Raw genomic sequence first — 14214 nt, forward strand, 5'->3', positions numbered from 1 at the left:
AGTCTCTCCGGCAAGAGAGAGAGATCCAGCCACAGGGCTGGGTGTTGACATGTCAGTGTGGCAGGGTGACTCCTGCTCCATGTCAACCCTGCCTTCTCTATCAGTGTACAGGGCTGGTGATTAATTCAGGGTCTCATGGCTGAAGCTTGGCTTAAGCCTGCATGAAAAAATATATATATAATTTTCGCAGCACTCAAGATAAGTATAGAACAGTGTGCTATAACTCAAGTAGGGTTATGGAACCGATGTTACTGTTTAACACATGGGTATGATATAAATGTTTATCTATACTATCTAGGGATTAGTATATTTGGCTTCATCATTAACATAAAGCGCCACTGGAAAATGTATGTAGTAGCTTATATTTGCGTATACCAGAGGTGTCAAACCAGGTTACTAATTGGTTAGTTTCTACCCTCACCTAGTTGGGTAGGTCTGAATTGGGAACCAATTCATAAGAAAAACAAGAAGCCCTCCGTGGAACCAGTTTGACATATACAGTTCCTTCTTATATTGTCACATCAATGTGCTTCTTCATTGGTATGGTACAACTGCCTGGTACAGCATATTCTGTGGGGCTCTGATCATGAACGTCTCAGTGGACATTGCGTTGCAGTTGCATCATTGCCTGACCATGGTTCGAATCCTGCTCGATTATTAGCCTAGGGCTCCCACGGAGGACAAGTTTGGTCGGTTATAACTGAATGTTTGCCTTGCCTCATTACGCTATAGCAGTTCCTTCTGGCAACTTATGAACTCAATCAAGGTAGAAAACTGGTTCCTTCCAGTGCATAAGGATTCCGGCAGAGACTTGAGTTGCTGCTAAGCAGCAGGTCCTTAATCACAAATTGGATGTAACATAATTGGGAAGAAAAACAGTGTGAAACTGTATTGGGAAAATACTCTTAATTGTCAAATTTTGTTATTACTCCTTGTAGGCCATATATGTGAAGGTGAATTTATTGCAGCATTGTAGGCTAGTGGTTAACCTCAATTGTTTATATGTTGTTGTTGAAAATACACCATGAATGTGTTCTTAGTAATACATAACTTTCCTTTGTCTTGTCTGTGAAGTCTGTAATCAAGTCCATCATTTCTGTGAAAACTAAAATCTCTAAAATGTTCTTAATTACAAATACAAAATAAAATACTTGATTTCATAATTTCCTCTTTAATAAATGTTTAGTAGAGACATCTTTGGACCAATTACAGCCATGAGTGTGTTTTTAGAAGTCTCTACCAGGTTAGGAGGTTGTTGTGCAGAAAGATGTTTTTCACACTAGTGCGTTACATGGACCGTCATGCATTTTATTACGTTCATGCTTCCATCAATCCTGACCAGTCACCAGATCCCTTCTGCGGAGAAGCATCCCCATAGCAAGACGCTGCCACATTCATGCTTCACCATGACTAGTATTCTGCCCTTACTACTTTATGACAGATGATCATCATCTTCTACAGACAGAGCCTGCTTTTTGTCTTCTTGTGTGCGATCAAACATATTTTCGCCGAAGTCATACAATTCTTTTACCACGATGGCTTTCTTGGTTGCACCTGGGAGTTGATACTTTTCCTCCCAGGCACACTTCACGACCACCCATCCAAGGTCCAGACGTTGTGCGTATGGTGCATTTGGTGGTCCGTTGAGCCATTGTCTTACTTTATGAACACAGATTACGTCTCAGCTCAGGAGGATTACGGTAGCTGCTTCAGGGTCGACGGCAGGGATCAGGCCCCCTATTGGCTTGAGGTGAGGGCAATGTTTAGTAATCTCTGGTGATGGGATTTCTGACCTGTCGTCAGGCATAATTTCACACTCTGGGGTGGTGGGGAGGGAGATTTGTATTCTACTGTCCACTGACCCCACAACAAAGTTTTCGCCACGTCGTCCTGTTGTCTCATGGACTCCCGAGCATGTCTTTAGGGTGTATGGTGCTGCACTCACTTTTATGCTAAAAACATCAAATAACTCACCTCTTGCCAGAGAACGGTTGCTTTGTTCGTAAAAGGCTACATACATCTTAACTGCTCTCTCTGTTTCCTGTAGTGTAGACTCTAAGCACATTTTGGAGCATGACCTAGAGCCCATGGTGTCCCCATAGATCTCTGTGCATTTTTACATCACCACTGGGGAAACGTTCCTCTACTTCCTTTAAAAGGTCGCCCAGCTCCCTTAGCCTTTGATTGTCTCTATTTGAGATCTTTGGGAAGTCCTCGACTATCTTCAGATATGCATGTTCTACAACCTCAGGTGCTCAAGGGCTCCTCCAAAGTCTGTCACACCATGTGGAGACCAGAAGTTGCATAGTGTATGTGGTCTTGGCATGCTCAGCTGACTGTGGACCAAGCCACTTAAAGAGCAGATTGAGCTCTTCTCTAGCAGTCAGGTTAAAGGTCTCTCATAACGCTGAGGAAGTACGCCTTCCAGGCCCAGTAAAACTTCAGAACAGAAAGAAATAACCCACCAATATGTTTTGTTGCTACACAATACATAGTAGACAGGACAACTAGTGCCCTTATTGTCTGGATATTCAGTTTAAATAATGTGCTATACTGTGCTCAGGGGGATATTCACTGCCTTTGAAATGTTCTTATATCCTGCCCCTGATTGGTGCTTTTGAAGAACCTTACACCATAACATTGAATGTTCCTTCATCTTCATGATGTAGTTATTATTGTTTTGAATTGTACAAACCAACGCTGGGACCTCCCAGAGAAAGGAAAGTGAACAAGTGACGCAACAAACACTGATCAGACAGTGCTTTTCTTTACTTACATTTAGCTCAAACAGCGTTTATAACTTTCCTCTTTGTAATTGCTTGAAGAGCTACACTATGAAATTACCGCATTAACAAGTGTTAAAATCAGAACAAGAAAAGGGTTTCTTACATACCACATAAATCACAGCCAACACTCATATTTTGCGATAATAAACTTAATACGTCTGCTACAATAACTAATTATATTAGCAACTATAACAACTTACCAAATATTGGGAGACTTAACGACCGGTCAAAATCATTATGTCAAAACTTTTTAGAAATTACATTACCAGAAGGTAGCTAACGTTTATGGGTGCTGCCATGTTTGTTTATCAACCAAAGATATAGATGATGATATAAGTAACTCTGAGACCGGATGGTAATTATATACCTTATGACTCCCAGAATCCTGTGGAACGTACAGTTGTGCTCAAAAGTTTGCATACCCTTGGAGAATTGGTCATATATGAACCATTTGTAAAGAAAACATGAGTGAGCAGGCAAAACATTTATTTTTGGATATTTCTTATGGGATTCACATTCAACTGCACATCAAAACAGAATTACACAATAATAAAACAAAACATGGAAACAAAGATTTTTTTTTTCTGACCCCTGTTCAAAAGCCTGCACACCCTTAGTTCTTAATACTGTGTATTGCCCCCTTTAGCAACAATGACAGCGTGCAGTCTTTGTAATAGTTGTCTATGAGGCCACGAATTCTTGTAGGTGGTATAGCTGCCCATTCGTCTTGGCGAAATGTCTCCAGGTCATGCAAAGTCTTTTGTCGTCTTGCATGAGCCGCACGTTTGAGATCTCCCCAAAGTGGCTCCACGATATTAAGGTCAGGGGACTGTGATGGCCACTCCAGAACCTTCACCTTTTTCTGCTGTAACCACTGGAGGGTCAACTAGGCCTTGTGCTTACGTTCATTGTTGTGCTGGAAAGTCCATGAGTGTCCCATTCGCAGCTTTCGTGCAGAAGAATGCAAATTGTCTCCCTGTATTTTCTGTTAACATGCTGCATTCATCTTGCCATCAATTCTCACAAGATTCCCTGTGCCTTTAGAGCTCAAATACCCCCAAAACATCAGTGAGCCACCACCATGCTTCACAGTGGGGATGGTATTCTGTTCACTATAGTTCTTGTTGACCCGTCTCCAAACATAGCACTTTTGGTTGTGACCATAAAGCTCTGTTTTGGTCTCGTCACTCCAAATTACAGTGTGCCAGAAGCTGTGAGGCGTGTCAAGGTGTTGTCAGGCATATTGTAACCAGGCTTTTTTGTGGCATTGGCCTAGTAAAGGCTTCTTCCTGGCAACTCGACCAAGTATTGTCGTATTGTGCTCCTTGAAACAACCACACCATCTTTTTCCGGAGCAGCCTGTATGTCTCCTGAGGTTACCTGTGGGTTTTTCGGAAATCTTTCTTGGTCTACATATTTTTTAAATCAATGCCGGAATTTCATAATTTCTGCCAGGGTATGCAAACTTATAAGCACAACTGTAAATAAACATGGCTGCGCATATAGACAGTAATTAGCTTAAAACACTCAAAGTAATCTTCAAAAACAGATTATATTTGTCCATTACTAAATATGCAAGAATCTGAATTCAGTATGTCATAAACTTACCTGTATAAACTGTACTTATTAATGGAGTTGTATAATCATTCATGGATTATGAAACATCTCTTGGAAGAACACATCTATGTAATTGAATTTCTCCAGTGGCCCATTTTTCAGAAAGATTTGAAGGAATTCACAACTGCTGATGGTAAAACATACAGAGAAAAGGCTACAGTATAGCCCTCATTGTCTTCAGCTTGACAGAAACACTCCATAGACCATTTACAGGTAGAATGCGTACGATTGTTAAGCATGCGCATATAAAGCATGAACTCTCTGTCTAGAATAGCTATGTATATATTAGTCAGTCACAACTTCATGGTCTCAGGTTGTCACACAGACCCACCCACAGAGCCCGGGTTTCCTCTCCAAATTTAGGCCTGTGTTAACACTCCACTTCTCCCCCTTTCCCCACTCCCTACTATAGCTAACCCCCCCCCCCCCCACCCCCCCACCCTTCTAAGGCTAACTCTTTTGGCAACAGCTCGCAGCTCACGTCACACCTGCTGATTTCAACTCTCCAGCTGCTGAACATATTTACGTCACACACAGAGACACACTACACTCTCTCTCAAACAGGGGGTGTTGAAAGGAACAGGAGGACGCTTTCATGTCACCTCATCAAAGGGTAATGACAGACAAAACAAAGGGGGCAAGAAACACGAGGAACACACTCCGTTTTCTCACACAAAACACAGTGACAGGGTTTTCATCTGTTGGGAAATTATTTTTGTGCCAATATTTTAAGGTATGCTCAAAGACAACAAACCTGTTGAGAATATGCTTGTGCATGATAAAAAGCACAGCATACCATTGTATTTCATTGGAAAGGAGTGTCAAGCTCATTGCTGTACACTTTCACAACCCTGTGAAAGTCTTCATGATATTACCATGCAATCGTAAAGTAACACAGAAACTAAAACTGACGCTTTGAGAACAGACAACCAATGATGTGTGATCTGTGTGAGGGGTTGTGGGTCAGATGTGGGCACAGGGAAATGGAGACCCAATGAGATCAGATCAAACAAAACACAGGGGATCAAACGCACTACTGGGGCCACACGCTGAGGGGTACCTAGGACAGAGTAGGAGGGAGGGAAGAAAGCAGAGTGTGGGGGGACAGAGGAGAAAGGAGGAGGGGATGGAGGGAAGAAAGCAGAGTGTGGGGGGACAGAGGAGAAAGGAGGAGGGGATGGAGGGAAGAAAGCAGAGTGTGGGGGGACAGAGGAGAAAGGAGGAGGGGATGGAGGGAAGAAAGCAGAGTGTGGGGGGACAGAGGAGAAAGGAGGAGGGGATGAAAGAAGAGAAACAAAAAAGAGAGGTGGAGAACAGGGTAGATAAAGAGGGCAGAGGAGTCAGACATAGAGGTGTAAGAAAGGTCAATGTGACAGAAGGCTGATGGGAGGAGAAGGACAGGGGACCTCAAAGGACACCACCCAGCCAGGGGTCAGAGCTGAGGGGAGGAAAGGTGATTTTGGCAGAGACGCCCCAGAGTAAAGATGAATCAAGACCTGAGGAACGGTGATGTTGGCTGGGACACGCCCCCAGAGTAAAGATAAGTCAAAGGAAATAGGTGAAAAGGAGAGTGAAAACATGCAAAGTTACGCGTGTGAGCATGTAGTTACGAAAGCACCCACAGCCGCTCAATAAGACACATGCACAGTTAGTGTACCATACTAAGATGCAGTGTAAATATTTGACTTGAAACCATCTTACAGTCCAAAGCTCCAGAAACCTTTTTCTTAAAGCTAAGGATACGGACAATACCACGAACTACACTATCCCTAATTGTAAGTTGTAAGACCTTAAACCTCACCCCTAAGCCTGGGAACTGAATTTGTCCTCTGTGGAACTCTCCCTAGTGAGGATTTACTTTCCTTGGGTGGTCCTAATTTGACTGGTAAACCAAAACACGGATGCTGCCACACAATGCAATGGGCAAAATTATCTTTTGCGAGGTCTTCTTTTTAGATGCTCTGCCACGAACCCAGACAGAGAAAATCTGCCTCACGGTAGCTAGAATGTGAGAACAAGCAAAAGCAGAGAAAAGGTGTAACCATTTACAACATGGGCAACATACACTATTGTTTAACACACACAGCATTGCTGACTCTCACATCTCATCATACCTCCACCACCTTCCACGCCCCTTTTCACACACCCTCATGTTTCCTACAGTCACACATTCTCTATCCACCCCATCAACACTTAGTTCATGATTCACATTTTAGTAAAACATACTACTAACTAGCTTACAGATTTGGTCAGAAATGTGTCTACTCACTCACTAACTCACCTATTCTCTCACCAACGTTCCAATTCACTCCCTAACTCACTTATTGATTTCGCCTCTCTTGCTAGTGTTAGGACCCAACCCCCCTAAGTCTTGTCCTCTGGATTCCTCTCCTATCCCGTTCTTTAGGGAACATGAGTCATACAACTGGGAGCGCATAAAACACCAAAGGTGTGAGCTAAAAGAAAGAAAGAGATGGGGATCGAGGATAGTGAGTTTCCTCTTGCTTGGCAAACATACTGAAAGTGGGCCACTGAACAACAACCCTAATGCGTGAGTACAGCCAGTTAGATAGGACAGTACATGAAACCTTGTGCGCTTTAAACCCAGCCTTAATATAGAAGGACCGGCCCCACTCTACGGCACCCACATCGACATGACCTCCCTCTATCCCCGCTCACTTACAGAGTACATGACGTTACACTGAATATCGCCATCCTGTCAAGCCCTCAGTGCTTAAGGCACACTCTATAAATAACTCATGCAGGGTACCCAGGCACAACCACGCCCACCGGCATTGTTTATATGCTTTCACAGCTTATCATTGGTTAATATAGAGCCCCCTGAAAAGTGTTTTTCTTCCCCACCTCTCATTGGTCAGTGCAGAGCCATCAATAATGTCCAAGCGTCCCCGCCCAGCGTGCGCACGTTGTGCCTCCTGACACCACTGTACTGTGCCGGGCCAAGAAAGTGCTTACTGCTGTCGTGATTGTGAAATACTGCACGCTTCCACGGTTGGACAAGGGCACACACTCCTTGTTCAGGGGCTTTAGATCACATCTCTGAAGTATATGGTACACACAAGAAGGTGCACAAACCCGATGACTTAAACATGTGTGTGTTTGTATACGTGTGAGTCTCACATTTGTCCCCTCCACAGAATGGGGAGCTGGGGGATTTGTATTGTTCCTCCCTGTGTAGAGAAACGATGAGAACGTCAGTAGGCCAGAGGGAAAAGTCAGACGGAGATCAGGCGGTGGACATATCGAGACAGCGAAAGGGAAGCACTAGAGCAGAACACACACACACCGAAGCCTTAGTTCAACCCACCTTCTGCCTGAGAGACCAAGAGTGAGAGAAAAAAAAAATGCAGCCAGAGAGACGGAGAGTGAGAGAGCAGCTGGTGTGGTTATGTAACACGGAGGCTGAATCTCGCTCCATGTTCTGGGAGCCGGGGTAGGACAGCCTGGGCTAGTCTGCCTCTCGACTGCTTTAACCTGCACAGCCTCCCACAGCGCCCCAGCCTAACCACCCAGCTCCACAGCTTCTCTCGCTACCTCTCTCCCTGCCCCATCCCCCCCCGCTATGTCTGTGTGTGGGAGACCACCCGTGACATCCACCTGATAGCCAAGTACACCGTCACCCTGCTGTGGTTGCTGGGTTGGTGGAGCCATCACCCAGCAGTCTGCCCTCCAGGCCGGAGAGGGAGGAGAAGCTCCGAGGACAGATCTTCATAAACACCTGATTAATACATGTCAGAAATGCCTGAGGTGTTCTGTGTACCAGAGGAGCAACAATCCCTGCCTTAGTGAACTGGGTTCAAATGACGCAGACCAAGCTAATGTTTTTGGGGTTTTTTTCAATCTAGAATAACCTAAACAGTCTGACGGGATAAGGCTGAACGAATGGCAGCAGAAGCTCTAAAGGCTTCATAACCTGCTAAGAATCCCCTCTCTAGCCTGTGTGATGTCAGACTCCTAAGCATGTCAGCGAGTGTGCGTGCACGTGTGTGTATGCATGCAAGCAAGCGTGTGCCCGTGTGTGCACAGCCCCCGCATGGCTTAAGAGAGGAGGTGGGTAAAGGGGGAGTGGGAGGAGGGGAGAAATTACATCACAATGGAATTTCATGGAAGTAGTTTTGCAAGGTTTTTGGACAGGGGATGTGTGCAGCTAAGTTGTACCCCCTACTGGTAGAGAATGGGACACTTTAGACTTTAGACAAGGTCCAAGAACCCCTGGTTGGGAACCACAGTATCTAGTATTTCTATGATGATATGCTGCCCCCTAGCGATCGTCACATTAATGCATGACAACTACATGTAGATACTGTATGTTAAATCAGTCCACCCATCAACTGAATCAATAAACAAATATATGAGTTACCCATGAAATTGAGTTTAATACATTGTTAAAAATAAGGCTATGATGCTGTTTTAGAATACATTTACCAGAAGAAACCACAGTTATGGCCAAACGGCTTTATGGGCCCCAGAGAAAGGCCTGGAAAACTCCTTGAGACCATTCTATGGGGTACGGGACGCAAACACACACACACACACACACACACACACACACACACACACACACACACACACACACACACACACACACACACACACACACACACACGCAAGCCACACACTCCAACACACGTGCAGGCATCCACCCACCCAAAACGGTGGCAATTAACAGGGATTTCGACCAACCAATACATAGCAGTGTTCTATTAAAACATGCATAGCTTAGTACAATGAATGTGTGGTTCTCCAAAAATCAATCCACAGACATTACTGGACTGTTTCAACGTGGATCTTTGCGTATTTTCCATTTTCTATTCAACATTATTGAATTTTATGTCACCATTTATGACTAATCAGACAAACCCGTTGGTTTAACAGTTTTTCATGTAGAAAGTTACATTCTGAACCACTGAGGCTCAATAAGAAAAATAAATACTGGAATGGCTACAACACGATATTGACAATATTTCTTCTGAATTGGAAAATAGATATTAGACCGAGGCCCAACCAATACCAATCCAGTTGCTTTTTCAAATATAAAAAAATTCAACACTTGTTTATCATTTTTTCTGCTTTCAGGTTACAGACACCATTAAAATACAGATTTTTATAGAAGTGAAGAGGAATGAGTACAAAAAGAGCACAAAATCCAAAGTAAAAAATTAAATAAAAAACTGGCTTTAAGGTATGTAAATGCAACAACACAACACAAAACACAAAGTGATCTTAGTGCCGTGTCAACAAGTGCAACGTAAAAACACTTAAGTTCATTAATAAATTCCGTGTGTGTTTTTCCAGAGATGAAGCCTTTAAAATATAGTCAGTATCTAATTATTGTTATCATGACATGATTACTCATGAACTGATTGTTAATTATGATGTTAAATATTATTTTCACCTATTTTTTGTCCTTTGGTAGCTGGGTACACAGATTTTTCTTCTTTTTCTGTTAAACCCATTTCCCTTAAAACAATTAGCACATTTTAGTATATGTGTACATTACAATGGACAGGTGTTTTTTGTGTGTGAATATTTTGAACCTCAAGCGGCCTACGTTACATTTTAAAGTGCCAGTGAGTTCTAGCTACCAGCAGGAGCATGTCCTCAAAATGGTGGAACAGAGAATTTGGGCCAAAATGGCAAAGCAGGCAGACACTTGGACGGAGATACAGTAAAGGATGTCCCCATGCAGGCTGATACTAACTTCGACCCTGTTCAAATAATTGACAATGGATCCTTCCTCTCCAATCACTTCAACGAAGGGAGAAAGCCTTTTAAAAGTATTGGAACATGCCCCCACAGTACATCTCACAGTCCTCTTAACTCATAGGTGTTCGAACATTGCTTATATTACCCGCACCACAAATGCAGCAAAAATGAATCTACTTTGTTCATAAGATACAACCTCAAATGCTTGACACTGAGAAGATGACAGTAAACATAATTCCTACTCAGATACAGTTCTAAATTATAATGTTAAAGGTCCGGTAAGCTTTCTACTTTAACCAACATTTTCTTGACAGATCGAAACATGTTCCTGCATACATAAAGCAATGTTGCCCACCAATGACAACCTTTTGCTCACTGAGTTCTCCTCCCTCCGGAAATAATCTTGTGTATCATAAAGGTATTGAAGTTGACATCGATTTTACCAACACTGGTAACTTTCCTAAAAAACCCAGGAGGCAAGCAGAAATGACTTACAATTGTAGAGAACCATGGCAAGCAAAAGATGTTACAGCAATGAGTTCTTTCCTGACAGTTCAACACATTTCCATCACGTTCAGTCATTTTCAGAGAGACCCAAGTTGGTAGAGCGAGAGCTCTCAGTCTAACCACCTACACAGACAGATCCGCCAATCAGCAGAGCCTGATTGCACATGTACTTAGTTTGAACTAATCTTAAACTGGTTCAGTATATTTTACTTGTTCTTTTTTTCCTAGCTGAGTAACTTACGTGCAGTGTTCACTAGTACAGCTCTGATCCAGGGAAAAGGTTACTTAACGTTGTGCCAAGATTTCATTACAGGATAATTTCACTGCTGTTGCAGTTTTTTTGACAATTGCCTTGTGTGATTGTTTATTCACCACATCAACCTATTATTAATGCAAATTAAATACAAACATTTTAGGGGAGGCAGAAAAGTCGGTTATGATTAAAGTTCACCGGACCTTTAAAGATGTCATCAACTCAGTGTAAAACCATGCAACTATTCCCATGTCTTACTACAGTGGTTCTCAAAAGTATTCCCTCCCCTGGACCTTTGTTACCATATGAAATCAAAATGGAATTACTTGAGTTTATGTCTCGGTTCAAAACAGAACAAAACAAGTCCATAATTTCAAAGTGAAAAATAAAATCAGCAGATTTTCAAAAATGTATCACAAATATTCAGAAAATAATTGATTGCATGAGTATTCACCCCTTTAATATGACACACCTGAATGAGCTATTGTGCAACAACTGTCTTCAGTTTGTCCACCTGTGAGCAATTAAGGAGTATCCCATAATTACAGGTTGAATACACCTGTCACTGGGAGGTCCCACAATTGGTAAGCACAATTCCTAAGAAAAACTACATCATGACGACAAAAGGACATTCAAAGTGAATCTGTAATAAGCAAATCTGTTATAAACAGGTAGAGACTTACCCAAATAGTTAAAATGATGTAATTGCTGTCAAAGGTCCCACCACCAAATAGGCTAAAGGGGGAGAATACTTATGCAATCAATTATTTTCTGTTTTGTATTTAGAATTTATTTAGAATTTGTAGACTTTATTTTTCAATTTGGTATGATGAACTTCTTTGTTTAAATCCATTTTTATTCCATGCTACAACACAAGAATACGCGGCAATGTTCAATGGGAGTGAAAACCTTTGAGAGCCACTGTATGTTTTTTATCTAATGAGACTAATGTTCCGTTATCTCGTGTGATCTCAGTCATATTAATGTGGTTCATTTTCTTTGTTCACTGTATTGTTATTTTAAATCATTTGTCCATCCTACGCCATTACTGTATTTGCCGTTTGAAGCACACACACAGCTTCCTCTCAACCACGTTGATCCTTACTGCATTATCAGCTCATGGAATATGCTGCAGATATCTGGGTGCTCGGCACCTAAAGTGCACTTATCCAATGTGCACACAATGTATGTTGACTACTAGACCCCTGACTAATATTAATGTTACCTGATTTCCTGGGGACCAAATTCATAGCTACAATTAAAACAGACACTAAAATAATCATTACCAACAATGTAGTCATCCACAGTAGTAATAGTAATAACAATAATAATAATAACAATAATAATAGTAATGAGAATAATCTCAATAATAACAACTTAAAACCTAAGGGAGGGACATGCAGTGGGGGGTTGGGCGACCTGGTAGTCATGTGGCAGTGTGATTGGCTCACTCCTGGCAGGAAGTGACTTGCCAAACGATGATGTGGCTGCGTTCGGCTTTGGCAGGGGTTGTCTGCTTCATGGTGGGTTCTGGTAGGGGGCCATCAACTTCTTCTACATCATCACCTGTTGTGGAGACATGTTAGATTTTGTCGCCCTCTCTCTCACACACGAACACACACACGAACACACACATGAACACACACGCAAGTCACATACAGATCACAGAATTTATTTTCTATTTTTTGCAGAAACCTGTGTTCCCCAAAACCTAATGTACCCCTAAGATTAACCTCAATGATCTAAACTGTACATTTCCAACAAACCCAAGCCCTAAACTGGAAATCTAATATCCTCTAATGGGGGCCTGCCACAAAACACACAGAGGCGTACTGTACACACCCATCCGGAAGTCGATGTAGCCCTCTCCTCCACTCATGACCAGGAAGGTTTTGGCAGGTTCAGAGGTCGCAGAATCAGACAACTCTGAGGCGGGGTCATCCGACCCAGAATCCCCTCCAGTTCCGGGGGGTGGGATCACCTGACCTGAAGCAGAAGGTTAAGTAGTGTTCAATACTGTGCCATGTTTAACACAGTTGTTTGGCTCCTTTTAAATCATAATGATTACAGAAATCACCCAAATGGCCCTGATCAAAAGTTTACATACCCTTGAATGTTTGGCCTTGTTACAGACACATAAGGTAACAAACACAGGTGAAAATGGCAATTAAAGGTGAATTTCCCAAACCTGTGGCTTTTTAAATAGCAATTAGTGTCTGTGTATAAATAGTCAATGAGTTTGTTAGCTCTCACATGGATGCAACAAGATAATGGAACTTCATAAAGATGGAAAAGGATATAAAAAGATATCCAAAGCCATGTAAATGCCAGTCATTACTGCTCTATCACTTATTACGAAGTGGAGGATTCAGGGATCTTGATACCAAGCCAAGGTCAGGCAGACCAAGAAAGATTTCAGCCAAAACTGCCAGAAGAATTGTTTGGGATACAAAGAAAAACCCACAGGTTACCTCAGGAGAAATACAGGCTGCTCTGGGAAAAGTGTGGTTGTTTCAAGGAGCACAATACGATTTGTGAACAAAAATTAGCTAAATGGTCGAGTTGCCAGAAAGAAGCCTTTACTGCACCAATGCCACAAAAAAGCCTGGTTACAATATGCCCAACAACACCTTGACACGCCTCACAACCTCTGGCACACTGTAATTTGGAGTGACAAGACCAAAACAGAGCTTTATGGTCACAACCATAAGCGCTATGTTTGGAGAGGGTTCAACAAGGCCTGTAGTGAACAGGATACCATCCCCACTGTGAAGCATGGTGGTGGCTCACTGATGTTTTGGGGTGAGCTCTAAAGGCACGGGGAACCTTATAAAAAATGTCAAGAAATACTGTATTCTGTATTTCTGATAAATGTTATATTTTAATGGGCAAAGACACTACCATTGAAAACCCCAAACTTTTCAAAGGTAGTGTAGGTACATCAAACAGACTTTCTAGGGGGCCAGTGACTGTAGCACATGTTTTTGAATAATAATTATTTCTTGGTGATGATATTTTATTATAAATGTTCACTCCACAAACATTCCCATGATATTTTGTGTGTAACATCAAGCTAATCAACAACAGTTTACACACACAGACACCCACACACACAACCACGCACAAACATATTCACATACGCATTATACATATGAATATATGCACAAATACCTGCAGTCAACTCAAAATGTGTTGGCACCCTAAAATGAAGGCAAAAAATAAACACACACAACGAGTCATATTTTGGGCTGAAAAATAAAGGAGGGCAGTATAGTTTTATAAAAATACAATCTCTCAAATACAAAAAAGTATTTGTATCCCTAA

At 42.2% G+C, this 14214-nt stretch overlaps 1 protein-coding gene across 10 annotated transcripts in view; it reads right to left on the reverse strand.

The window, feature by feature from the left end:
• Nucleotides 1-14214, reverse strand: part of spag9a (sperm associated antigen 9a) — a 78193-nt gene that overhangs the window by 31116 nt on the left and 32863 nt on the right. For 9 of the 10 annotated variants that reach the window (XM_029123826.2, XM_029123825.2, XM_034295384.1 and 6 more), the window contains 2 exons: nt 12733-12876; nt 8777-12456 (listed from right to left, as the gene is read on the reverse strand). In XM_029123826.2, the coding sequence (XP_028979659.2) occupies nt 12338-12456; nt 12733-12876 (263 nt within the window). In that variant the 3' untranslated portion in view covers nt 8777-12337. Of the gene's footprint in view, nt 1-8776; nt 12457-12732; nt 12877-14214 lie in introns of those variants that run through there. The other variant, XM_034295382.1, reaches the window with a different exon arrangement.

This window comes from Esox lucius, chromosome 11, assembly GCF_011004845.1.
Source record: "Esox lucius isolate fEsoLuc1 chromosome 11, fEsoLuc1.pri, whole genome shotgun sequence".
NCBI lineage: Eukaryota > Metazoa > Chordata > Actinopteri > Esociformes > Esocidae > Esox > Esox lucius.